This window comes from Falco punctatus (assembly GCF_963210335.1).
Source record: "Falco punctatus genome assembly, chromosome: 1".
Classification (NCBI taxonomy): domain Eukaryota; kingdom Metazoa; phylum Chordata; class Aves; order Falconiformes; family Falconidae; genus Falco; species Falco punctatus.
In genome coordinates, this window is record NC_137580.1 from 101,445,660 (window position 1) to 101,470,691 (window position 25,032).

Here is a 25,032-nt window from a genome sequence, read left to right on the forward strand (position 1 = left end):
TTCTAAGATATATAAAGGCCACCATTGATGATAATATTTTTATTGAGACTCCCACCTGGCGGTCCTCCTATATTCTTCCAATGAGCCAAAATACAAACCAAAGGGCTCTTTTTTTACTATTTCCCCACTCTGTTCACTTTCCATTTCCACTTCATGCAAGTTACAGGTTTCAGGGCTGGCTTCGTAGCTGAGCTGCGTCTCAGTTGCACAAAACACTCACACAAAAGGGCCCGTTACACACTCGCTCGCTCTGCTCGCTCAGATAGATAGCAACAATACCATTTTATAATGGAAATGCCGAACTCAAACACTGTTATGCCATTCCAGAACGTCAAATAGAAACAAGAGGGCTCAAATAATGCACAGGACCAAATTTTACAACAGATGGCAAAGTGGTCAAAACACATTCTTGAAGAAAACCCAAACCCCCACCACTCCGGAGAAAACCTGTTACCCCTCGAGAGACCCCTTCCCGCTACCGCAGCGAGGAGAGCACCCAAATTCCCACCCCCAGCCTTTCCAGGGGCGAGCACCAGCGCTCTTTACCTCGCGCATTAACTGGTTAACTTGACCAAGTTTTAAACCAGCCTTGGGTTAGGGCTGTGCAAGGCACCAAGGCCTGGTCCTGCCATTTAGCAGCTTCAGCACTGTAAATCGCTTAGTTCAAAAACCATTGTCTTTAACACGGCCCTCCTTTGGTTTCATCATTGCATACCTGCAATAGTTTAGTATCTAACGTGATTGCACGTCCTTTCTTGTAGTTGTGTTACTAAGCCAGTCACACAAGTGACACAACATTGCATTAGGACAATCACAGGCACAACTGTAAAAATCGCCCCGGTTATTATAATGATCTGTTTCTTTAACCCCACTGATGGGTTAGGGAACCAAGATGTTAATTCCTCGATACCGATATGCACAGTTTCTCCAATCCAAAAAAGACTTGTGCAAATCCAAATGGAACTGGGACCTTCTCAGCTGCTGACCAACAGATGCTGGATTTTGGACTGGGTGAATGTCACCATGGAGAGAGGGGTTTCTCAGCTACCCGAGCCTTTGGCAGATGTCGGTGGGCTCCTCTCTGCTCAAGGCAGCATTCTTGTGAGAGCTGTAAACCTTTCCTCCCCCGTGCGGCACCCGTGGGGTGTACCCTTGTTTCTGCATTGCCAAGGGAGGAAGGGAAGCCCTTTCAGAAGGTGCGAGGTGTATGAAGCTAGCATGGTTTGATCAGCTGGATTCCAAGCATTCGTATTTATCCAGTGGTGTGGTGACTGTTGTCTAATAGACATGTCCTGGAGCTGCTGCTTCTAAGCTGATGGGCACAAAACCTGGTGCTCCGTGGTTCTGCTGTACTAGACCTTGTAAAGGCAAACACCAGCGTTCATGCTGGCTCCTATAGCCTCGTCGTAGTTCAGAGTGTTTTGGCAGCAGCTGTAGAGCGCTGTGAAAGAGAGAAGGGATGGATGGTTTGCACAAAGGCGTGTGGATGGGCAGATTTTCCATGGTTTCTGGCCAATAGTGCCATGCCTGCAGCTGCGCTGCCCCAGGATGCCAGCGGTGCAGCGAGAGCCGGGGGTGCATCAATCTCACCATCAGCTGGTGGCCCACTGCAGCAAGAGCAGAGATGCCCAGTCAGCAGGACGGGTGGTGCTGTGCAGCTGTTTTGCTTCCTAATGGCATCTCTTTCAGCTGAGTTTCTTCAAAGCCTGGGTGCGCTGGACGTGGGCAGAGTGGCCCAGCGCTGGCCACCCACGCTCCCTGCTTGGCTCCCTGCTTGGCAGAGTATGTTCAGATCTTTGCTGCATGGCTGGGCAGCTGCTCGCAGGGCAGGACTCCCTGACCCAGACCCCAGCACAGCCCCCCTGGTGTGCTGGGCATGTGGGAACAGCACAGGGACAGGAGATGGATGGGTGTCATTAGAGCGTGGTTTTCAATTGCAGAAGAGCCTGTCTACAGCCATAGACGCGCTCTCAGTTCTGGGAAGCTCCATTAGATGCATTCTTTGGCACGTTCACCTATTGCTGGAGCTTCCTTTGAAAAACACAAGTTGTGCTGTATTTTGGCAATATCATCCCCGTACCAGTAGTCACACAAAACCCACCAGGAACACTTGGCGTGATGTGCCCGCCTGCTAGTGGCTGGGCAGAAAGAGCCCTTCCTTCCCCCTAGGGATGATGTTACAAGTGCTGTTGGCATGAAGTACAGGGACCGAGCAGAGAGGACAGTGAAAGCCTGGTCTGGTGTTGATGTCCCCCGGCTGAAGGGGACGAGGTGCCACTCTCCCGCGCGGGTCTCCCTGTCAGTGCTGGCTGTACTTGGGGAAACAGCACCATCCCTTTGCAGCCATGTTTTAGGAGTGCCTTTGCAGCGAAGGCACCGTGGAGCCCACGGCTGGGTGTCCGTGAGCAGTCAGCAGGGCTGGGGATCCTGTCCGGGAGCCACAGGCTCGCTGTAGCATCCTCTGCTGTCCTGGGTCATGCTGCGTTAGCCCTTACCTGCAGGCACTGCCCCGCAGCCCAGAGGTAGCGCCCGACGTGTGCTCTGAGGTCAGGGTTATCAGTACGAGTTGCACAACGTGTGTGCGGGGGCCAGGGGAGGGCAGAAGCTGGAAGGGTCCCCAGCCAGGTCAGGTCAGGCAGCCCCAGACTGGGGGCTCCAGCTCAGACGTGGCTCTCCCTTCCCAAGGCAGGGTCTGCCCTTGTGCTCCCACGCATGCACATGAAGACTCCCACCCTGAGGTCCAATGCCTGGACAGGTCTCAGCCCCTGCCCCACGTTTCCCCAGAGCTGCCTTGGACAGGCAACAGCCCTTTGAGGTCCCACAGTGGTCTGGGGCCGCAGAGGTCCCGCGAAGGTGATTGCCCCACGGGAGCAAGGGGGAGAGAGCCACCCTGACCCCAGCTTTGCTTTGGCCACGAAAGCGGTTCCCCCCCCGGTCCATCCCCACCTCTGCAGAGAGCGCAACGGGGTGAGGGGCGGCGGGGATGGGGGTGCTTCCAAAGCCAGCTCAGCACCCAGGCGTCCCAGGTGCCAGAAGCGACCCCCCCATTCCAGGTGTACCACAGGCCTGTGAGGAGCGCAAAACATCTACTTTATTAAAGCTGCCGGCCAAAGAGCACAGCGGGTGGCGCTGGGGCATGCCCAGCACAGCGGGTGGCTGTGGGGCATGCAAAGGTCTGCTGGAGAAACTGCTACTTCTTGCCACGCTTCTTGCTTTTCATGAGGAGCAGCCCCTGCTTCTTGATGCCCTCCCGGGTGAGGACAAGGCCACAGGATTCGTCATCAGAATCCAAGGACTCTGGAGGAGAGAGTGGAGAGGAGTGGGCTGTGGAGGCTCCGTGTGCTCGTGTCCCTGGGCAGAGCCGGCACCTTTTGCAGGGCTGGTGGCATCCCAGAGAGCCCTCGTGCGGAGCCCTGAGGCACAGGCACTGCCGACTGGCTCTGCCAGCCCCGCATCCCAGGGGGACCTGCAGAGCCTGGGGCTGCCACCGCTGTGGCCCCTCTTCAACACTGCTGGGGCTTCCCAGAAAGGCCTGGAGCCGGGAGGTGGTGGGTACAGCTCCCGCTTTGTTCAAAACACAGTAGTGAGCTGCCAAAAGCTCGTGGTCTCCCCCAAGAACATCCAACAGGAGGAGGCCACAACCAGGTGATTTTGAAGCCAAGGCTCTCCCTCCTTGTCCCACAGCACCTGGGACAAGCAGCTCGTGGGTTGGGCTCTGCTGGGACAGTGGAAGACAGGCAAGGATGCCCAGGAATCCCCATGGGCAGGGGCTGGGACGGTTGCTGTGGCACGTGTCCTCGCTGTGCTCTCCTACCTTGGCTGCTGTCCGCATCCTCCAAGGAAACCCTCAGGTTCTGTGGATGGTCTCTGGTGGTTTTCTCTAGTACGTTACGGACCTTGGCAAAAATCTGTGGAAGACACTCCGGGTTACTTGCTGAAGGGGAGGTGGGTGTTCCAAGCCAAGGGCTGCCCCACCTCGAGGTCCCCGCGCGGGGCACACCCTGCAGTGCCCCGTGCCACCGGGGGCTGAGCTGCTCCATGGCTCTCCCCTGGCGCCACCTCCATCCTGCCAGCTGGGAGGACGCTTGGGATGGGCCGTATGGGAAAGCCCCGTGCGGGTGCCCAAAGGCCACAGCAGGGGTGGAGGCCCCGCGCACCTTGTTGTCCTTGTTGGGGCTGCGCCAGTCGTGGGGCAGGCTGGCCACCCGCTGCACCAGGTAGCGCAGCTTCTGCTCACAGTGCTGCAGCTTCTCCTCCACCGCCATGGCCTTGACAGGATCCTCCTGGAGTCAGAGAGAGAACCACCACCTTGGTGGGGAAAACGAGCCACGGGGGGGGGGGGGGCAGTGGCTGCACCAAGCGTCACCACGCCGTGCTGCTGCACCAGCGGGCAGTGGCCGGGGCCAAGCTCATGCCAGCGCCATGTGGGTACCTGGCCGGGCACGGTGATGCCCTGCAGGCGGACGAAAAGGCTGTCGATGTCGTCTTCACATTTGAGCAGATCATCCTTGCTCCTCATCATCTGGGCCCGCATGTCCTCCAGCCGAGCCTCTTGGCACTGCAGTTTCAGCCGCAGCTCCTCCTCCAGCACCCTGGAGCCAAGCACATTCACATCCATACAAGTGCACAGGGGGGGCAGGAACACCCTAGAGCTGTTGCAAAAGCTGCTCAGGTTGCCAATGCAGAGCAGAGGTGCTGCCTGCAACCCAGCTCCACGCTGCTGGTACCACTTCCCACGCCAGGCCAGAAGCGGGGGTCCTCCTGCCGCCACAGCGGGAGCTTTGGGTGCTCTGCCAGGCCCAGAGCTGGGGGAGCCCCCTGCTCAGAAAACCTGGCGGCACAGGAGGGGTGGGCGGCTGCAGTGGGACGTGGGAAGGGGTGCCCTGCTGTGTCGGGACGCCTGGCACACACGTGTCCCCCCCGCCAAGGCCCGTGGCCCGGTGGACACGACTGCACACCTGCTTGTGTTCGAGGGCCGGTGAAACTTCAGCTTAGCTAGGTTCAGCTCCAGCTCGTGCAGCCTCTCCGCCAGTGCCTGCTTCTTCTCCTCGCCCTCCTTGATGCACTGCTCCAGGTCCGCCGAGGACTTCTGCTGTTCCAGGAGCCTGCCGGGTATGTCCTGGCCGGGGGAGAGCGCGAGGACTCAGCCCCCGGTGCTCCTGCAGGGTACAGGACCCAGGCCGTGGCCTCGGGGAGCCGTGTGCACCGTGGACGGCTGCAAGCTCATGTCACGGAGAAGTGTGGTGCCATCCCTGCCCGCCCCAGAGGGCCTCTGGGGGTCTCCCGAGGCAGAGGAGGGCAGAGAAGCCCACAATGCAACAAGGCAAGCAGAGGGCTCTCAGCTCCCCGGGCCCTGAGCAGCCGTGGGTTTTACCAGAGGGGGGGTTCACGTTACCCAGGTCCTGGAGCACTGCAGCGCAGCCTTGGCCTGCTCCAACTTCTGCGTGACCCTGGCCTCGTGCTCCATCTGGGACCTGAGGGCCTCCAGACTGGTGCCTGGGGTGGGAGGGAAGCGTCAGGGAAGGATGCCTGCGGCTGTGCCCGCGTCCCACCCCCCTGCACCCCGCCAGGCACTCACCCACGAGCTGGTCCTGTGAGGCCGGGGTCGGGGACTCCACGGTGAGCTCGTGCCTCTCCTGCTGCAAGGATGTGCAGTGTCACCCCCCCCGCTGCTGACACCCGGGGGGAGCTGGCCCTGCAGGCCCCCGACCCGTGTGGGGCCCGGCACCGATGCCTGCCGTCTGCCCACAGCCTGGCCTGTGCCAGGACCCCCAGCTCACCGCTCTCAGGTGCCTTTGGTACACGTCCTCCCGCCACCCTGTGTCGACAGAGACCTCCTGGGTGGCCCGGGAGCGGTACATGCGCGCTCTCTCCGCAAGGATCCGGCTGCGCGTCCTGTTTGCGTCCTTCTGGAGCGTGTCAGAGAAGGGAGAAGTGGCTGTCAGAGCTGGAACGGACCTTTGGCAGCCAGCTGAACTTGTGGGATGGCCAGGGTCAGCAATGACCAGCCCCCCCGCCAAGTAGACAGGCTGGGAAGGATAGTGGGCAAGGAGGGCTGGCGGGTGGAGCGTGCTGCCTTCGCCGTAGCTGGGGCTTCGGGCAGGCTGTCCCCAGCCCCAGGGCAGCCCGGCCCAAGAGCGACACCCGGGAGGAGCTATGGAGCCATCGGGGCGCTGTGGGCAAGCCCAGCTCCGGCTCTTTTGCTCTTGGTTGAAGGCACACTCAGCAGCTCCGGGGCACATGGTGCCGTCGGTGGGCTCTGGAGGGTGGAAAAGGGCCCCGAGGTGCCCCTGGCCATCTCACCTTGGCTCTGTCAGCGGCTTTGCAGGCCTCCAAGGCCATGAGATCCATGTCCTGGAGCTCCCTACCATACAGCTCGGCCATCTTGCACAGGACGTCCACGTGCGGAGGCAGGTGGGCCAGCTCCTGGGACACAGGGAGCCACAGCACGTCACCCCAGTGAGCCCCAGGGGTCCCCCGTGCTGTGACAGCAGATGGAGGGGAGCAGGAGGACCTCTTTGATCTGGGAGGGGGGCGTCCCACCAGCGTTGCCCCTGGGGCACCTCCTTGTCTCTGCTGGGGGAGCAGGTGGCACGATGGCACGGTGGGGAGGAGCTCACCTTCCTCAGGACATCCCGCACCGCCAGGTACAGGGCGGTCACCTTCTGTCCAGTGTGGACTTTGAGGAGCACCTTCTCAATGTTTTTCTCCAGCTGGCGAATGGCCTGGGGCAGAGGTGGGGGGGTACAGGGGGTGACCCCGCATGCCGAGCCCAGAGGCCAGCCGGGGGGTGCAGGGGCTGGATTAGAGCCCTCTGCAGGTGCTGCCAGCCCAGGAGGGGGTCCCAGGTACCTGCGCCTGTGCCTGCTGCCGCTTGTCAGGCATCGCAGCATCCTGCAGCTGCTGCAGCCGCCTCTGCAGCTCCTCCCGCACTTGTCTCCGCTGCCTCACCTGGTGCAGCAGCATGTTGCAGGTGTTCACCCGTTCATAGATGTCGGCCTGGAGCTTCTCCTGGGCCACCTGGATGGGCATGCGAGCATTCAGCAGGCTGGAGGCAGAGCTTGCTGGGCGCCCGCGGCACAAGGGGGTCCTGCCTGCAAAACCGCCCCCAGGGTGGAGCTGGGGACACCGGCCTTAGGGGCGCTGCCTAACTGAGACCCAGGGCTGGGCGTCAATCGAATCCGTCAGTGCCCCAGCTGCGGGGGTGCCGGAGAGCAGCAGCAGCAGCAGCACCACCCCCCCCACCCGCCCGCCGCTGGCCCTGCAAGAGGCCCCCGGGCAAAGGCAGCTCTGCGGGGCCAGGGTCTCTGTCACCGCAGCGGGGCTTATAACCGGGTTGTAACCTCAGGACGGGCAGTGAAGGGCAGGGCAGGGCAGGGCCAGCATCTCTCTCTCAGGGATGCGGCTGGAGCTGCAGGAACCCGGGCAGCCCTGGGCACACACAGGCTGGGACAGCCGGGAGCACTGCCGGGACAACAGATCTGCTCAGGGAGCTCAAGGAGGATCTGCACGGGTGGGTCCCGCAGTGGAAAGGGACCCGTGGGACCACACACAAACACCCCCCGTTGCACCACACCAGCCCTGGGGGGCTGTCCTTGTGCCGGCACCAGGTCACTCTACCACCCACCCTGTCCTTCTGAGCCTTCCCACAGCCCCAGCCCCCTGCAAGCAGCCCGGGCGCGCTGGGCCCTGTCTTGTTGGCCAAAGCGGCCCCCAAGGACTTCGGCGCTCTGCAGGTCTCAGAGACGGTGTGTCTGTTGTGCTGCGGGCACGAGAGGGGCAGAGAGAACAATCACCACCAGCCTGGGGCCAGTCCCAGCCTAGTGCTGCCCTGTGGAGCCCGCTCCCGACAGGGCCAGCGCCAGGCAGGGGCAGAGCAGGAGGGACCCGACGGTACCTGCTGGCTATGGCCCCGGGCACGGACGTCCTCCTGCACAGCCTCACGCAGGCGGGGCAGCCGCTCTCCGGTCCCACTGCGCTTTTCCTCACGCGGCTGCACGCAAAACTTCCTGCCTTGCTCTGGGGGACACAAAGGCGCTGTTGGTACCATGCAGGACAACGCGGGGACCGAGAGCCACCCGCCCGCCCCAGGCCGTCCACAACGCGGGGACCGAGAGCCACCCGCCCGCCCCAGGCCGTCCACAACACGGGGACCGAGAGCCACCCGCCCGCCCCAGGCCGTCCATAACGAGGGGACCGAGAGCCACCCGCCCGCCCCAGGCCGTCCACAACACGGGGACCGAGAGCCACCCGCCCGCCCCAGGCCGTCCCCACAAGAAGCCCAAGGGGCAGCACCCTGCAAGGCGACGGTGGCACACAGCTCCTGGGCGCGCTGGCTGAGGTTTGCCTTGCGGCCCCGCATGGTGCCGCTGCTCCTGCCTCGGCCCTCCAGCCTGGCTGCGCACGTGGCAGCCGTCGTGGCTCTACTGCCCGGTGGAGACGTTGCCGGGCTGTTAGGACGTTGGCAGGCTGTGACACGGGCTGTGACATCACAGAGCTGAGCTCACTCCCTGCACTGGCGGAACTGTCACGGTGGCACCTCCCAGTGCCGCATGGCACACACCTCCTGCTCGGCCAGCGCCTCCTGCTCAGCCATCGCCACCCACGGCCCCCTCCTCTCCGCTTCTGCGGGCCACAGGCGAATGAATAACCAGTTACTGAGGCAGCCCAAGGCAGGGCGGGCAGCGCGGTCCCAGCACCGTGGCTGCAGCAGTTGCAGCCCGCCCAGCTGGGGGACCCCTCCAAGCCCCACCAGACACGGGGCCAGGACACTTGCAGGGAAAACACGTGGGCACATGGACCCCAACAGCCCCCCGCGCTCTCTGGCAGCTGCCGGCTGGTTTCGCATGGCACCAGGAGCCCGTTCCTGCCTCGCCACGTGCCTTCGGCAACACGGAACAGCTACGCAGGGAGTTCTGCTCCCGTGGCACCGGGCAAGAACAGACCAGCGGCTGAGACTGGGCTTTGGTCTTGTCCTTCCCGCGCGTTCTGGCTCAGCTACGGACACGGCGAGGAATGCAAGCATGTACATTTATTCGTTGAGAAATAAAACCAAGCTCCCTCTACCAGAGAGGAGGATAACCCTCAATCTTTGATTTGCAGAAAAAGACTCCTTATAGAGGGAAACTGCCTTCCTAGCACCAAGCTTGTAAATCAGCTCTGATGAAGTTTCTGTAACTCGAGATCTTTAATGTGCAGCCGTCCTATGGTGCTCTAGCTGCTGAACATAGGAAACAAAGAAATTAGAGGATTCTGAAATCCAGTGTTACCGACACAGGATCATCCCAGGCTCTTACTCAGCACCTCATTTGCAGACTGATGGATTGCATGTTAACGCCAATGGCCCGTGACAGGCTACACACAGACATTACCATCTTCTGTGCTTCATAAAAATGTGCATAAAGAGATGGCCCTTTGAAAGACAAGCAGTGAAGGCTTTGTGCCCACAAGGAACCTGGCCAGTCTGTCCATGCACGTAGAGATCTCCACGCTGAGGCGGGGCCCACGTGGCAAATAGAGTCATTATGCCACTACACTGTCCTAGGCAGCATTTAAACATCACGGCAGGTCATGCTAACTGCTGAAAGAAAACAAGCTGCTGAAGAGATAAAACTCAAGGATGCTGTGGTAAAATAATTGTGGCGGTGGGAGATCGTGACCTCCTACTCGAGGGGCAGGAGAGTTTTCCCTGCTCTGTAGCTGGTACAAGTGCGTGCCTCTGCAACAGCACCTCTGCTTTAACCCTTTCGTACCCTGAATGCAAATCTGCTCCTTGCTGCGTTAAGTCTCTGTCCTTGCCTGTGGTGCCTTTGCCGGCCAAGCCGCAGCTCCCAGCGGGTGTGGGGGTTTGTACAAACTCGCCCCAAGGCTTTGACCCTTCCCTGGGGTCCTTGACTCCCCCGCCTCGGGTCCTACATTAGTGCAAGTGTTTCGCGCTTCACCCCGGTTGCTCCACAGGAGGAGCCGCGACCTGAGGCTCGCTCTTGCAAAATACAGCAATCGTATGTTTAACACAAAAAATTCAACAAGAGCGTCTTTCTAGTTTAGGTCTCAGTTTTTCCCTATCCTTTTCTAGAGCCAAAATCCAAGTATCAGGTGGTGCTATCTTAGTCCCGCACTCCTCCTGCTACTCTGTATGGCTTCTCAAAGTGGAAAACGTATCTGCATATGTTACTTCATCCCATTTTCCCTGTCATCTTAAAACCAACATGAATTATAGCAAGGGGTTGCAATTTCCTGATCTTCTAAGATATATAAAGGCCACCATTGATGATAATATTTTTATTGAGACTCCCACCTGGCGGTCCTCCTATATTCTTCCAATGAGCCAAAATACAAACCAAAGGGCTCTTTTTTTACTATTTCCCCACTCTGTTCACTTTCCATTTCCACTTCATGCAAGTTACAGGTTTCAGGGCTGGCTTCGTAGCTGAGCTGCGTCTCAGTTGCACAAAACACTCACACAAAAGGGCCCGTTACACACTCGCTCGCTCTGCTCGCTCAGATAGATAGCAACAATACCATTTTATAATGGAAATGCCGAACTCAAACACTGTTATGCCATTCCAGAACGTCAAATAGAAACAAGAGGGCTCAAATAATGCACAGGACCAAATTTTACAACAGATGGCAAAGTGGTCAAAACACATTCTTGAAGAAAACCCAAACCCCCACCACTCCGGAGAAAACCTGTTACCCCTCGAGAGACCCCTTCCCGCTACCGCAGCGAGGAGAGCACCCAAATTCCCACCCCCAGCCTTTCCAGGGGCGAGCACCAGCGCTCTTTACCTCGCGCATTAACTGGTTAACTTGACCAAGTTTTAAACCAGCCTTGGGTTAGGGCTGTGCAAGGCACCAAGGCCTGGTCCTGCCATTTAGCAGCTTCAGCACTGTAAATCGCTTAGTTCAAAAACCATTGTCTTTAACACGGCCCTCCTTTGGTTTCATCATTGCATACCTGCAATAGTTTAGTATCTAACGTGATTGCACGTCCTTTCTTGTAGTTGTGTTACTAAGCCAGTCACACAAGTGACACAACATTGCATTAGGACAATCACAGGCACAACTGTAAAAATCGCCCCGGTTATTATAATGATCGGTTTCTTTAACCCCACTGATGGGTTAGGGAACCAAGATGTTAATTCCTCGATACCGATATGCACAGTTTCTCCAATCCAAAAAAGACTTGTGCAAATCCAAATGGAACTGGGACCTTCTCAGCTGCTGACCAACAGATGCTGGATTTTGGACTGGGTGAATGTCACCATGGAGAGAGGGGTTTCTCAGCTACCCGAGCCTTTGGCAGATGTCGGTGGGCTCCTCTCTGCTCAAGGCAGCATTCTTGTGAGAGCTGTAAACCTTTCCTCCCCCGTGCGGCACCCGTGGGGTGTACCCTTGTTTCTGCATTGCCAAGGGAGGAAGGGAAGCCCTTTCAGAAGGTGCGAGGTGTATGAAGCTAGCATGGTTTGATCAGCTGGATTCCAAGCATTCGTATTTATCCAGTGGTGTGGTGACTGTTGTCTAATAGACATGTCCTGGAGCTGCTGCTTCTAAGCTGATGGGCACAAAACCTGGTGCTCCGTGGTTCTGCTGTACTAGACCTTGTAAAGGCAAACACCAGCGTTCATGCTGGCTCCTATAGCCTCGTCGTAGTTCAGAGTGTTTTGGCAGCAGCTGTAGAGCGCTGTGAAAGAGAGAAGGGATGGATGGTTTGCACAAAGGCGTGTGGATGGGCAGATTTTCCATGGTTTCTGGCCAATAGTGCCATGCCTGCAGCTGCGCTGCCCCAGGATGCCAGCGGTGCAGCGAGAGCCGGGGGTGCATCAATCTCACCATCAGCTGGTGGCCCACTGCAGCAAGAGCAGAGATGCCCAGTCAGCAGGACGGGTGGTGCTGTGCAGCTGTTTTGCTTCCTAATGGCATCTCTTTCAGCTGAGTTTCTTCAAAGCCTGGGTGCGCTGGACGTGGGCAGAGTGGCCCAGCGCTGGCCACCCACGCTCCCTGCTTGGCTCCCTGCTTGGCAGAGTATGTTCAGATCTTTGCTGCATGGCTGGGCAGCTGCTCGCAGGGCAGGACTCCCTGACCCAGACCCCAGCACAGCCCCCCTGGTGTGCTGGGCATGTGGGAACAGCACAGGGACAGGAGATGGATGGGTGTCATTAGAGCGTGGTTTTCAATTGCAGAAGAGCCTGTCTACAGCCATAGACGCGCTCTCAGTTCTGGGAAGCTCCATTAGATGCATTCTTTGGCACGTTCACCTATTGCTGGAGCTTCCTTTGAAAAACACAAGTTGTGCTGTATTTTGGCAATATCATCCCCGTACCAGTAGTCACACAAAACCCACCAGGAACACTTGGCGTGATGTGCCCGCCTGCTAGTGGCTGGGCAGAAAGAGCCCTTCCTTCCCCCTAGGGATGATGTTACAAGTGCTGTTGGCATGAAGTACAGGGACCGAGCAGAGAGGACAGTGAAAGCCTGGTCTGGTGTTGATGTCCCCCGGCTGAAGGGGACGAGGTGCCACTCTCCCGCGCGGGTCTCCCTGTCAGTGCTGGCTGTACTTGGGGAAACAGCACCATCCCTTTGCAGCCATGTTTTAGGAGTGCCTTTGCAGCGAAGGCACCGTGGAGCCCACGGCTGGGTGTCCGTGAGCAGTCAGCAGGGCTGGGGATCCTGTCCGGGAGCCACAGGCTCGCTGTAGCATCCTCTGCTGTCCTGGGTCATGCTGCGTTAGCCCTTACCTGCAGGCACTGCCCCGCAGCCCAGAGGTAGCGCCCGACGTGTGCTCTGAGGTCAGGGTTATCAGTACGAGTTGCACAACGTGTGTGCGGGGGCCAGGGGAGGGCAGAAGCTGGAAGGGTCCCCAGCCAGGTCAGGTCAGGCAGCCCCAGACTGGGGGCTCCAGCTCAGACGTGGCTCTCCCTTCCCAAGGCAGGGTCTGCCCTTGTGCTCCCACGCATGCACATGAAGACTCCCACCCTGAGGTCCAATGCCTGGACAGGTCTCAGCCCCTGCCCCACGTTTCCCCAGAGCTGCCTTGGACAGGCAACAGCCCTTTGAGGTCCCACAGTGGTCTGGGGCCGCAGAGGTCCCGCGAAGGTGATTGCCCCACGGGAGCAAGGGGGAGAGAGCCACCCTGACCCCAGCTTTGCTTTGGCCACGAAAGCGGTTCCCCCCCCGGTCCATCCCCACCTCTGCAGAGAGCGCAACGGGGTGAGGGGCGGCGGGGATGGGGGTGCTTCCAAAGCCAGCTCAGCACCCAGGCGTCCCAGGTGCCAGAAGCGACCCCCCCATTCCAGGTGTACCACAGGCCTGTGAGGAGCGCAAAACATCTACTTTATTAAAGCTGCCGGCCAAAGAGCACAGCGGGTGGCGCTGGGGCATGCCCAGCACAGCGGGTGGCTGTGGGGCATGCAAAGGTCTGCTGGAGAAACTGCTACTTCTTGCCACGCTTCTTGCTTTTCATGAGGAGCAGCCCCTGCTTCTTGATGCCCTCCCGGGTGAGGACAAGGCCACAGGATTCGTCATCAGAATCCAAGGACTCTGGAGGAGAGAGTGGAGAGGAGTGGGCTGTGGAGGCTCCGTGTGCTCGTGTCCCTGGGCAGAGCCGGCACCTTTTGCAGGGCTGGTGGCATCCCAGAGAGCCCTCGTGCGGAGCCCTGAGGCACAGGCACTGCCGACTGGCTCTGCCAGCCCCGCATCCCAGGGGGACCTGCAGAGCCTGGGGCTGCCACCGCTGTGGCCCCTCTTCAACACTGCTGGGGCTTCCCAGAAAGGCCTGGAGCCGGGGGGTGGTGGGTACAGCTCCCGCTTTGTTCAAAACACAGTAGTGAGCTGCCAAAAGCTCGTGGTCTCCCCCAAGAACATCCAACAGGAGGAGGCCACAACCAGGTGATTTTGAAGCCAAGGCTCTCCCTCCTTGTCCCACAGCACCTGGGACAAGCAGCTCGTGGGTTGGGCTCTGCTGGGACAGTGGAAGACAGGCAAGGATGCCCAGGAATCCCCATGGGCAGGGGCTGGGACGGTTGCTGTGGCACGTGTCCTCGCTGTGCTCTCCTACCTTGGCTGCTGTCCGCATCCTCCAAGGAAACCCTCAGGTTCTGTGGATGGTCTCTGGTGGTTTTCTCTAGTACGTTACGGACCTTGGCAAAAATCTGTGGAAGACACTCCGGGTTACTTGCTGAAGGGGAGGTGGGTGTTCCAAGCCAAGGGCTGCCCCACCTCGAGGTCCCCGCGCGGGGCACACCCTGCAGTGCCCCGTGCCACCGGGGGCTGAGCTGCTCCATGGCTCTCCCCTGGCGCCACCTCCATCCTGCCAGCTGGGAGGACGCTTGGGATGGGCCGTATGGGAAAGCCCCGTGCGGGTGCCCAAAGGCCACAGCAGGGGTGGAGGCCCCGCGCACCTTGTTGTCCTTGTTGGGGCTGCGCCAGTCGTGGGGCAGGCTGGCCACCCGCTGCACCAGGTAGCGCAGCTTCTGCTCACAGTGCTGCAGCTTCTCCTCCACCGCCATGGCCTTGACAGGATCCTCCTGGAGTCAGAGAGAGAACCACCACCTTGGTGGGGAAAACGAGCCACGGGGGGGGGGGGGGGCAGTGGCTGCACCAAGCGTCACCACGCCGTGCTGCTGCACCAGCGGGCAGTGGCCGGGGCCAAGCTCATGCCAGCGCCATGTGGGTACCTGGCCGGGCACGGTGATGCCCTGCAGGCGGACGAAAAGGCTGTCGATGTCGTCTTCACATTTGAGCAGATCATCCTTGCTCCTCATCATCTGGGCCCGCATGTCCTCCAGCCGAGCCTCTTGGCACTGCAGTTTCAGCCGCAGCTCCTCCTCCAGCACCCTGGAGCCAAGCACATTCACATCCATACAAGTGCACAGGGGGGGCAGGAACACCCTAGAGCTGTTGCAAAAGCTGCTCAGGTTGCCAATGCAGAGCAGAGGTGCTGCCTGCAACCCAGCTCCACGCTGCTGGTACCACTTCCCACGCCAGGCCAGAAGCGGGGGTCCTCCTGCCGCCACAGCGGGAGCTTTGGGTGCTCTGCCAGGCCCAGAGCTGGGGGAGCCCCCTGCTCAGAAAACCTGGCGGCACAGGAGGGGTGGGCGGCTGCAGTGGGACGTGGGAAGGGGTGCCCTGCTGTGTCAGGACGCCTGGCACACACGTGTCCCCCCCGCCAAGGCCCGTGGCCCGGTGGACACGACTGCACACCTGCTTGTGTTCGAGGGCCGGTGAAACTTCAGCTTAGCTAGGTTCAGCTCCAGCTCGTGCAGCCTCTCCGCCAGTGCCTGCTTCTTCTCCTCGCCCTCCTTGATGCACTGCTCCAGGTCCGCCGAGGACTTCTGCTGTTCCAGGAGCCTGCCGGGTATGTCCTGGCCGGGGGAGAGCGCGAGGACTCAGCCCCCGGTGCTCCTGCAGGGTACAGGACCCAGGCCGTGGCCTCGGGGAGCCGTGTGCACCGTGGACGGCTGCAAGCTCATGTCACGGAGAAGTGTGGTGCCATCCCTGCCCGCCCCAGAGGGCCTCTGGGGGTCTCCCGAGGCAGAGGAGGGCAGAGAAGCCCACAATGCAACAAGGCAAGCAGAGGGCTCTCAGCTCCCCGGGCCCTGAGCAGCCGTGGGTTTTACCAGAGGGGGGGTTCACGTTACCCAGGTCCTGGAGCACTGCAGCGCAGCCTTGGCCTGCTCCAACTTCTGCGTGACCCTGGCCTCGTGCTCCATCTGGGACCTGAGGGCCTCCAGACTGGTGCCTGGGGTGGGAGGGAAGCGTCAGGGAAGGATGCCTGCGGCTGTGCCCGCGTCCCACCCCCCTGCACCCCGCCAGGCACTCACCCACGAGCTGGTCCTGTGAGGCCGGGGTCGGGGACTCCACGGTGAGCTCGTGCCTCTCCTGCTGCAAGGATGTGCAGTGTCACCCCCCCCGCTGCTGACACCCGGGGGGAGCTGGCCCTGCAGGCCCCCGACCCGTGTGGGGCCCGGCACCGATGCCTGCCGTCTGCCCACAGCCTGGCCTGTGCCAGGACCCCCAGCTCACCGCTCTCAGGTGCCTTTGGTACACGTCCTCCCGCCACCCTGTGTCTACAGAGACCTCCTGGGTGGCCCGGGAGCGGTACATGCGCGCTCTCTCCGCAAGGATCCGGCTGCGCGTCCTGTTTGCGTCCTTCTGGAGCGTGTCAGAGAAGGGAGAAGTGGCTGTCAGAGCTGGAACGGACCTTTGGCAGCCAGCTGAACTTGTGGGATGGCCAGGGTCAGCAATGACCAGCCCCCCCGCCAAGTAGACAGGCTGGGAAGGATAGTGGGCAAGGAGGGCTGGCGGGTGGAGCGTGCTGCCTTCGCCGTAGCTGGGGCTTCGGGCAGGCTGTCCCCAGCCCCAGGGCAGCCCGGCCCAAGAGCGACACCCGGGAGGAGCTATGGAGCCATCGGGGCGCTGTGGGCAAGCCCAGCTCCGGCTCTTTTGCTCTTGGTTGAAGGCACACTCAGCAGCTCCGGGGCACATGGTGCCGTCGGTGGGCTCTGGAGGGTGGAAAAGGGCCCCGAGGTGCCCCTGGCCATCTCACCTTGGCTCTGTCAGCGGCTTTGCAGGCCTCCAAGGCCATGAGATCCATGTCCTGGAGCTCCCTACCATACAGCTCGGCCATCTTGCACAGGACGTCCACGTGCGGAGGCAGGTGGGCCAGCTCCTGGGACACAGGGAGCCACAGCACGTCACCCCAGTGAGCCCCAGGGGTCCCCCGTGCTGTGACAGCAGATGGAGGGGAGCAGGAGGACCTCTTTGATCTGGGAGGGGGGCGTCCCACCAGCGTTGCCCCTGGGGCACCTCCTTGTCTCTGCTGGGGGAGCAGGTGGCACGATGGCACGGTGGGGAGGAGCTCACCTTCCTCAGGACATCCCGCACCGCCAGGTACAGGGCGGTCACCTTCTGTCCAGTGTGGACTTTGAGGAGCACCTTCTCAATGTTTTTCTCCAGCTGGCGAATGGCCTGGGGCAGAGGTGGGGGGGTACAGGGGGTGACCCCGCATGCCGAGCCCAGAGGCCAGCCGGGGGGTGCAGGGGCTGGATTAGAGCCCTCTGCAGGTGCTGCCAGCCCAGGAGGGGGTCCCAGGTACCTGCGCCTGTGCCTGCTGCCGCTTGTCAGGCATCGCAGCATCCTGCAGCTGCTGCAGCCGCCTCTGCAGCTCCTCCCGCACTTGTCTCCGCTGCCTCACCTGGTGCAGCAGCATGTTGCAGGTGTTCACCCGTTCATAGATGTCGGCCTGGAGCTTCTCCTGGGCCACCTGGATGGGCATGCGAGCATTCAGCAGGCTGGAGGCAGAGCTTGCTGGGCGCCCGCGGCACAAGGGGGTCCTGCCTGCAAAACCGCCCCCAGGGTGGAGCTGGGGACACCGGCCTTAGGGGCGCTGCCTAACTGAGACCCAGGGCTGGGCGTCAATCGAATCCGTCAGTGCCCCAGCTGCGGGGGTGCCGGAGAGCAGCAGCAGCAGCAGCACCACCCCCCCCACCCGCCCGCCGCTGGCCCTGCAAGAGGCCCCCGGGCAAAGGCAGCTCTGCGGGGCCAGGGTCTCTGTCACCGCAGCGGGGCTTATAACCGGGTTGTAACCTCAGGACGGGCAGTGAAGGGCAGGGCAGGGCAGGGCCAGCATCTCTCTCTCAGGGATGCGGCTGGAGCTGCAGGAACCCGGGCAGCCCTGGGCACACACAGGCTGGGACAGCCGGGAGCACTGCCGGGACAACAGATCTGCTCAGGGAGCTCAAGGAGGATCTGCACGGGTGGGTCCCGCAGTGGAAAGGGACCCGTGGGACCACACACAAACACCCCCCGTTGCACCACACCAGCCCTGGGGGGCTGTCCTTGTGCCGGCACCAGGTCACTCTACCACCCACCCTGTCCTTCTGAGCCTTCCCACAGCCCCAGCCCCCTGCAAGCAGCCCGGGCGCGCTGGGCCCTGTCTTGTTGGCCAAAGCGGCCCCCAAGGACTTCGGCGCTCTGCAGGTCTCAGAGACGGTGTGTCTGTTGTGCTGCGGGCACGAGAGGGGCAGAGAGAACAATCACCACCAGCCTGGGGCCAGTCCCAGCCTAGTGCTGCCCTGTGGAGCCCGCTCCCGACAGGGCCAGCGCCAGGCAGGGGCAGAGCAGGAGGGACCCGACGGTACCTGCTGGCTATGGCCCCGGGCACGGACGTCCTCCTGCACAGCCTCACACAGGCGGGGCAGCCGCTCTCCGGTCCCACTGCGCTTTTCCTCACGCGGCTGCACACAAAACTTCCTGCCTTGCTCTGGGGGACACAAAGGCGCTGTTGGTACCATGCAGGACAACGCGGGGACCGAGAGCCACCCGCCCGCCCCAGGCCGTCCATAACGAGGGGACCGAGAGCCACCCGCCCGCCCCAGGCCGTCCACAACACGGGGACCGAGAGCCACCCGCCTGCCCCAGGCCGTCCATAACGAGGGGACCGAGAGCCACCCGCCCGCCCCAGGCCGTCCACAACACGGGGACCGAGAGCCACCCGCCCGCCCCAGGCCATCCATAACGAGGGGACCGAGAGCCACCCACCCGCCCCAGGCCGTCCACAACACGGGGACCGAGAGCCACCCGCCCGCCCCAGGCCGTCCACAACACGGGGACCGAGAGCCACCCGCCCGCCCCAGGCCGTCCATAACGAGGGGACCGAGAGCCACCCGCCCGCCCCAGGCCGTCCACAACGCGGGGACCGAGAGCCACCCGCCCGCCCCAGGCCGTCCATAACGAGGGGACCGAGAGCCACCCGCCCGCCCCAGGCCGTCCACAACGCGGGGACCGAGAGCCACCCGCCCGCCCCAGGCCGTCCCCACAAGAAGCCCAAGGGGCAGCACCCTGCAAGGCGACGGCGGCACACAGCTCCTGGGCGCGCTGGCTGAGGTTTGCCTTGCGGCCCCGCATGGTGCCGCTGCTCCTGCCTCGGCCCTCCAGCCTGGCTGCGCACGTGGCAGCCGTCGTGGCTCTACTGCCCGGTGGAGACGTTGCCGGGCTGTTAGGACGTTGGCAGGCTGTGACACGGGCTGTGACATCACAGAGCTGAGCTCACTCCCTGCACTGGCGGAACTGTCACGGTGGCACCTCCCAGTGCCGCATGGCACACACCTCCTGCTCGGCCAGCGCCTCCTGCTCAGCCATCGCCACCCACGGCCCCCTCCTCTCCGCTTCTGCGGGCCACAGGCGAATGAATGACCAGTTACTGAGGCAGCCCAAGGCAGGGCGGGCAGCGCGGTCCCAGCACCGTGGCTGCAGCAGTTGCAGCCCGCCCAGCTGGGGGACCCCTCCAAGCCCCACCAGACACGGGGCCAGGACACTTGCAGGGAAAACACGTGGGCACATGGACCCCAACAGCCCCCCGCGCTCTCTGGCAGCTGCCGGCTGGTTTCGCATGGCACCAGGAGCCCGTTCCTGCCTCGCCACGTGCCTTCGGCAACACGGAACAGCTACGCAGGGAGTTCTGCTCCCGTGGCACCGGGCAAGAACAGACCAGCGGCTGAGACTGGGCTTTGGTCTTGTCCTTCCCGCGCGTTCTGGCTCAGCTACGGACACGGCGAGGAATGCAAGCATGTACATTTATTCGTTGAGAAATAAAACCAAGCTCCCTCTACCAGAGAGGAGGATAACCCTCAATCTTTGATTTGCAGAAAAAGACTCCTTATAGAGGGAAACTGCCTTCCTAGCACCAAGCTTGTAAATCAGCTCTGATGAAGTTTCTGTAACTCGAGATCTTTAATGTGCAGCCGTCCTATGGTGCTCTAGCTGCTGAACATAGGAAACAAAGAAATTAGAGGATTCTGAAATCCAGTGTTACCGACACAGGATCATCCCAGGCTCTTACTCAGCACCTCATTTGCAGACTGATGGATTGCATGTTAACGCCAATGGCCCGTGACAGGCTACACACAGACATTACCATCTTCTGTGCTTCATAAAAATGTGCATAAAGAGATGGCCCTTTGAAAGACAAGCAGTGAAGGCTTTGTGCCCACAAGGAACCTGGCCAGTCTGTCCATGCACGTAGAGATCTCCACGCTGAGGCGGGGCCCACGTGGCAAATAGAGTCATTATACCACTACACTGTCCTAGGCAGCATTTAAACATCATGGTAGGTTACCGGGGCGTGGCAAGAGAGAACTTTTTAGAAGAACTGCTAAAATGCCTCAAGGATGTCCATTTCAGTGGCCCTCAGCAAAGCTCAGACTCTCGAGTGGACGACTCTTCCAAAATATTGCTCAAGAAATGTGAGCCAGGCTTGTACAAGCTCGTGTCAACAGGCGCCTGCAGAAATCAGCTTCCAGGAGGAAGCCTTTGAGTAAGGGTCTAGTCCCACAGGCCCCCTGCACCTCACACGTCAAACCTCTCCGGTTTCAGTTGTCTTCAGCCGTCCCTGCCTAAATTCTGGAGACTTCCCTTGCTGGTCATGCTACAAAGGAAAAGGTCACGTAAGCAGCACAAGCCAGAGCTCCCTTCAGTTCTCATGTAGCAGGCAGTCGGGCGCACTAAGAGTGAACAGCCAATCATGAACACACCACTTGCCTGGGAGAGACATCGAGGCGTTGGCTAGCCTGCAGCTCCTGACCTGCTGCCTGCTGTTAGCATGGGAAGGGGTACGTCACGCTGAAGGCTCCGTAAATCCCTGCTGGCTGAGCTTTCGGTCACCCAAGCACAGGGGCTTTGCCTGGTGGTTTGCATTTTCCGTCTCTCCTCCTCCACTTGCTGTGCTCTCTTCCCCTCTTCTTTGAAACACACCAGCTCCACTAAAAAGCATTTGTTGAACACAGCTGAGACAAGAGCTCATGGAATCTGGAGCTGCCTGGAAATGCTGGGCAGGTATTAGAAAGCAGCATAAACAGCGAGAGGAGAAAGGACAGCTGCCAGGATTGCTCTGTGTCGCACTAAAACGGGGCACAACCAAACCGCTCCTGCTGGGGAATGGCGGCCCAACAAAAGCCTGTCCAGCTCGATGGGCAGAGGCCACCCATGCCTGTTGGAGATTCTCACCGACACTGTGGAATGAACAGCTCACAAGCACAGGCCACCCCTTCGGCCTACAGAAAGCATTGCCGTGGCCGGAGGCACTTCCTATACCATTCACAAAAATGATTTTATGTCTTTCTGTATCTCTAATATAGAAACAGGTGATAATTGATTTTTCTTAAGGTGGCTAAATACATGTCACAAAGAAGTTATATGGAAGAGAAGGTTTTTAATAAGTCAGCAAGTACTCTTCTATCCAGTCAAAGGAAATCTTTAAGAATGGTGGTTTAATTATCAAGCAGCCAATTGTAGAAGCCCAAGTCAGTGATCGTGCTGCTCACAGATTTTTAGGCACGATCCATGCTTTGCACGTGCTGAGAAGTGAACACGCAGCTCTCTTCTGAAGGTTCCTCTCCTCACAGACAAACTCACCCCTCAGCAATCTATGCAACCTGTCGCTCGGCACTGACAGCTCCTGGTAGCAACAACGGGCACCGTATCAGCCCAACACTCTTCAACAGCAACCCTTAAAGGAAACCAAAGCAAGAGTCACTTCTCTACCACATCTTAACTCAGGCCTCATTAGTGCAACTCTGACATAAAACGTTCCAGCAGTCAAACACATTTGTAAACCAAGCAGGTGTGGAAGGATAAAAAACCCCACACTGCATGGAAAAATCTGAAAGGACTAGTGTCAGGAAATATCTGGCAGCAAGAGAACGGAAAAACCACGAAGGCCGAACAGAAAAGCATGTCTATCGCCAGTAATTTCGTAGAATGCTGTTGCAAGTAGAACTGCTGTGGGAAGGCTTTCATTATTCAAGCTTTTCGTCTCCTTCCTCCACGTCTTTCAGACTCAGCACTTCCAGGGTTCCTTTCCCTTTTGTCTCACTCCGTATCAACTCATCAATCTCTCTGAAGCAGCCTGGGTCAATAAGGCACACCTGAAATGTCAAGCCATAGTATTTGATTGTCATTAGACCCTTTTCAAAGTCTCACATTAATTTTCATTAAAAATAAAAATGCTTTTGTGACTAAGAAGGACTTTGCAGAATTGATAAGCAATTTCTATCAAATAATCTTTCCACAGAGGCTCTGCAGTTCCATTTACCCATGCTGGGCATGTCTTTTGACAGCTGGGATTGCTAGATTCTAATCTGGTCTCGGAAAGATTCTGGCTAATACCAAGTTCTGCTTTGCCACAGACTATTTCTTCAAAACCTAATTAACTGCTGTCAAATACAGGCCTGACCCACCAAATGAAGAGTAACATTCCATACATGCAGAGAAATTTATCCGTGCTGTAGGATAATCACTGCTAAGAGGAATAACACTGCTCCTCCGCAGCTTGAAGCAGCAACCTCTGTACAATAAAGGCTACTTGCACGCTGACCTCACTAGGATTAGGTGACATTAAAACCACAAAGCACACCTCTGATTTAGAACCCCTGGTAAACCTGCAGTTTATCTCAACATCTTCCACATATTTATTCATCAACTAGTCAAAGGTACAAGTGTAGTCAAATCAAGTATGACACCCAAGGACTGCTTTATTACTCACAATTTCCAGCTGTTCGTGGAAATCTTCACTCTCAATAACTTTAATCAGGGGCTTGAGCTTCTCTCTCAGTTTCTTCCCCTCCTTTGCTGGAAGGATAAATCGCAGCCTCATGTGAGCACGTTCGATCTGCATGGTTTCCTTTAACTGTCTGATCACTTCCAGTGCCTGTCACGACATGAAGAGGAAAGAGCATTGACACACATGCTTACAAACCCTCGCACAGACCAAAATCTCAAATCCTTTGCATTAGCTCCAGACACAGTTCTCAGCACTGATCATTGTCACCCTGCTGCAGGGAGTATGGTTTACACTCCCTTGGTAGAGCAGCAAGAAAAGGCAGAGGTCTGGCTGTTTGTGACCACTTCAAATACTTAACAAGCCTGTCCAAAATCACGTTCAATAGCAGCCATACTGCAAAACAACAGAAACCCACATGGCTCAGATGCAAAGCCTGATTCACGGCCTCAATTAAAATAAACGATAAAACTTCCTTCTGTTCCAGATATACCACTGTTGCTGCTTTAATTGGTTTCTTTCTTTCTCCCTTCTCCGCATTGTTAGAAAACAAACTGCGTGAGTTTCAGAAGCTGCTTGTACCCAGCATGCAGCTGCCAGCCAGCTGAGTAACCGCTCTGCAGGCTTCAGACCGCAGTGCTCTGCTCACCCCTCCGTGGCTGTGCAGGGAGAAATCAGGCTTGAAGAGCCACCTCTAAGCAGCAGCTCATGTCGTGAGAAAACCAACCTGCTGCTTTGTGCTCCTGTGCGGCTTGACGGAGTAGTGAATATCCTTCATGGCTCTTTCGATCAGGATCACTGTGTATGGCCTCTTTGTTTCAGGATTCACACACTTGTCAGCCACAATAGTTGCAATGTCTCTAAACATCTGCTCCAGCTGTGTCTGTCGTTCTTTGTCCGATACTTGCAGCTCCCCTTTGGATAAAATCTGTACAGTAAAAAGGAAGACATTAGTTAATAAATATACAGATTTGAGCACAGAATGAAAACTTTAGTAACTCTGTTAAATTTAACAATTGATTCAATGGTTTGGTTAGATGGTACAGTGGAGCAAAAGAACAGCCGTATTAGTAATGTACACCATTATGGCAGGCACTACTGTAAAGTCTGCAGACAAAAAACCCACCACAGACACACTCAACTATACAAAGCGCAGATTTACTTACATTCTCACCACCTATAAGTCCATGGTTTGTATCCTGCCGAGGACTAAGAAAGTGGATCTGTTCCTTTTTTTAAATATCTATCTATCTATCTATCTATCTATATCTCATACATAGCATTTCATTGAAGTGTCCAAAGTAAGAAGGAACTGTCCCATTTCTTTCCATGCATCCTTAATAATGTATTTTAGATGAGGAACTGCTTAGTGCTGGCTAACCTTTTTCCTGTGTCCGCAGACCTCAGCACGTAGAAGCTGCACGTTACACAGAGAGCTCACAACTCTTTCCAGCCAGCTGCACAGATAATGTTTAAGACTACAGCACAGTGCTACCAGTCCTTCCGTCGCACTGCTTCACCAATTGAACACCACTTTTGCCTACAGCAGCACTGCATTCAGTGGGAACTTTCTAGGGCTAAACCAACCTACCATGCCCATGTGACCTGTTTGTAAAAGATTTGGCAGGTCTTCTCCACGCTTTGAGAAAGCAAAGTGTGTGAAACCTACCATCTTACAGATTTCTGTTTGGTCATCTGTCCCAAATGCTTGAACGAGATCTTCCCTCTTCGCCACCTGGCCTTTGGAAACGTTGACAAACACTGTATGTGTCTGCAGGACCTCGTCGAGATCTTTCTCCCTGAAGATGAGGAGAGAGTTCAAAAACTTGTGAAGTCAGTCACGTAAGAAAGAGCACACGAGTATTCAGCGAGGAGGAAGAAGTCCTGCTGCCAAGGGCTGGATTAGGGGAGCCTGGAACCAGGATTGCCCAAGCGTCACTGCCGGGGATGGGCAGGGTCACCGCCCCTGCACGGCTCCCCCCGCTCCCCACAGCTGGGTCCCCCCCTCTACACGGGTGTCCCCTGCTCCACAGCCGGGTCCCGCACGGCTCCTGCCCCAAGCCACAGCCGGGTCCCATCCGGGTTCCCGCCCCCGGCACAGGCCAGTCGCCACGGGCCTCTTCAGCCCCGCCGCCTCCCCCACGCCCCGCCACACCCGGGTCCCCACACGAAGTCGCCTCACGCCACCGGGCGCCCACACGGGCCTCCCCCGCAGGCCGCCCCCGGCGGCCAGACCCCGTCATCGTCGGCCGGTCTCACTCACGCTCCGCTGCGCCATCCCATGACCTTGTTGCGGTAGCAGGCGATCTCGAAGCGCTTGCCGCCGCGCCGCGCCCGCACCACGGCCACGTTAGTGAGGCGGATCTGGTTGGTGGGGGTGAAGATGGACATGGCGGCGGCTGTGCCTGCGCCACCGGCGGGCGCGCGCGGGGACGGGGGGCGGGGCCGGGACAATCTGCCTCCCCATTGGCCGCCAC

At 58.9% G+C, this 25,032-nt stretch overlaps 3 protein-coding genes across 7 annotated transcripts; all 3 read right to left on the reverse strand.

Annotated features, from left to right (window-relative positions):
* Nucleotides 1-849: 849 nt before the first annotated feature.
* LOC308071797 (coiled-coil domain-containing protein 183-like) lies at nucleotides 850-8,095 on the reverse strand. 3 transcript variants are annotated; one of them, XM_080407757.1, is made up of 12 exons: nucleotides 7,898-8,095; nucleotides 6,853-7,020; nucleotides 6,621-6,725; nucleotides 6,304-6,426; nucleotides 5,781-5,909; nucleotides 5,579-5,639; nucleotides 5,396-5,496; nucleotides 4,959-5,119; nucleotides 4,433-4,592; nucleotides 4,158-4,283; nucleotides 3,815-3,908; nucleotides 850-3,297 (listed from the first exon to the last, which is right to left on the reverse strand). In XM_080407757.1, the coding sequence occupies exons 1-12, from the start codon at nucleotides 8,048-8,050 to the stop codon at nucleotides 3,191-3,193; spliced, it is 1,488 nt and encodes a 495-aa protein (XP_080263883.1). In that variant the 5' UTR covers nucleotides 8,051-8,095; the 3' UTR covers nucleotides 850-3,190. The 3 variants fall into 3 exon arrangements, with proteins under 3 accessions (XP_080263883.1, XP_080263882.1, XP_080263881.1); XM_080407756.1 differs by having other exon boundaries at nucleotides 850-3,908; nucleotides 5,579-5,636; XM_080407755.1 differs by having other exon boundaries at nucleotides 850-3,908.
* Nucleotides 8,096-10,915: 2,820 nt separating this feature from the next.
* LOC308071809 (coiled-coil domain-containing protein 183-like) lies at nucleotides 10,916-18,291 on the reverse strand. Of its 3 annotated transcripts, XM_080407783.1 has the most exons (11): nucleotides 17,096-18,291; nucleotides 16,864-16,968; nucleotides 16,547-16,669; nucleotides 16,024-16,152; nucleotides 15,822-15,882; nucleotides 15,639-15,739; nucleotides 15,202-15,362; nucleotides 14,676-14,835; nucleotides 14,400-14,525; nucleotides 14,057-14,150; nucleotides 10,916-13,539 (listed from the first exon to the last, which is right to left on the reverse strand). In XM_080407783.1, the coding sequence occupies exons 1-11, from the start codon at nucleotides 17,273-17,275 to the stop codon at nucleotides 13,433-13,435; spliced, it is 1,347 nt and encodes a 448-aa protein (XP_080263909.1). In that variant the 5' UTR covers nucleotides 17,276-18,291; the 3' UTR covers nucleotides 10,916-13,432. The 3 variants fall into 3 exon arrangements, with proteins under 3 accessions (XP_080263909.1, XP_080263908.1, XP_080263907.1); XM_080407782.1 differs by having other exon boundaries at nucleotides 10,916-14,150; nucleotides 15,822-15,879; XM_080407781.1 differs by having other exon boundaries at nucleotides 10,916-14,150.
* Nucleotides 18,292-19,560: 1,269 nt separating this feature from the next.
* SBDS (SBDS ribosome maturation factor) lies at nucleotides 19,561-25,009 on the reverse strand. Its single transcript, XM_080387737.1, has 5 exons — nucleotides 24,819-25,009; nucleotides 24,225-24,354; nucleotides 23,283-23,483; nucleotides 22,541-22,705; nucleotides 19,561-21,923 (listed from the first exon to the last, which is right to left on the reverse strand). The coding sequence occupies exons 1-5, from the start codon at nucleotides 24,944-24,946 to the stop codon at nucleotides 21,795-21,797; spliced, it is 753 nt and encodes a 250-aa protein (XP_080243863.1). The 5' UTR covers nucleotides 24,947-25,009; the 3' UTR covers nucleotides 19,561-21,794.
* Between the last annotated feature and the right edge of the window lie 23 nt (nucleotides 25,010-25,032).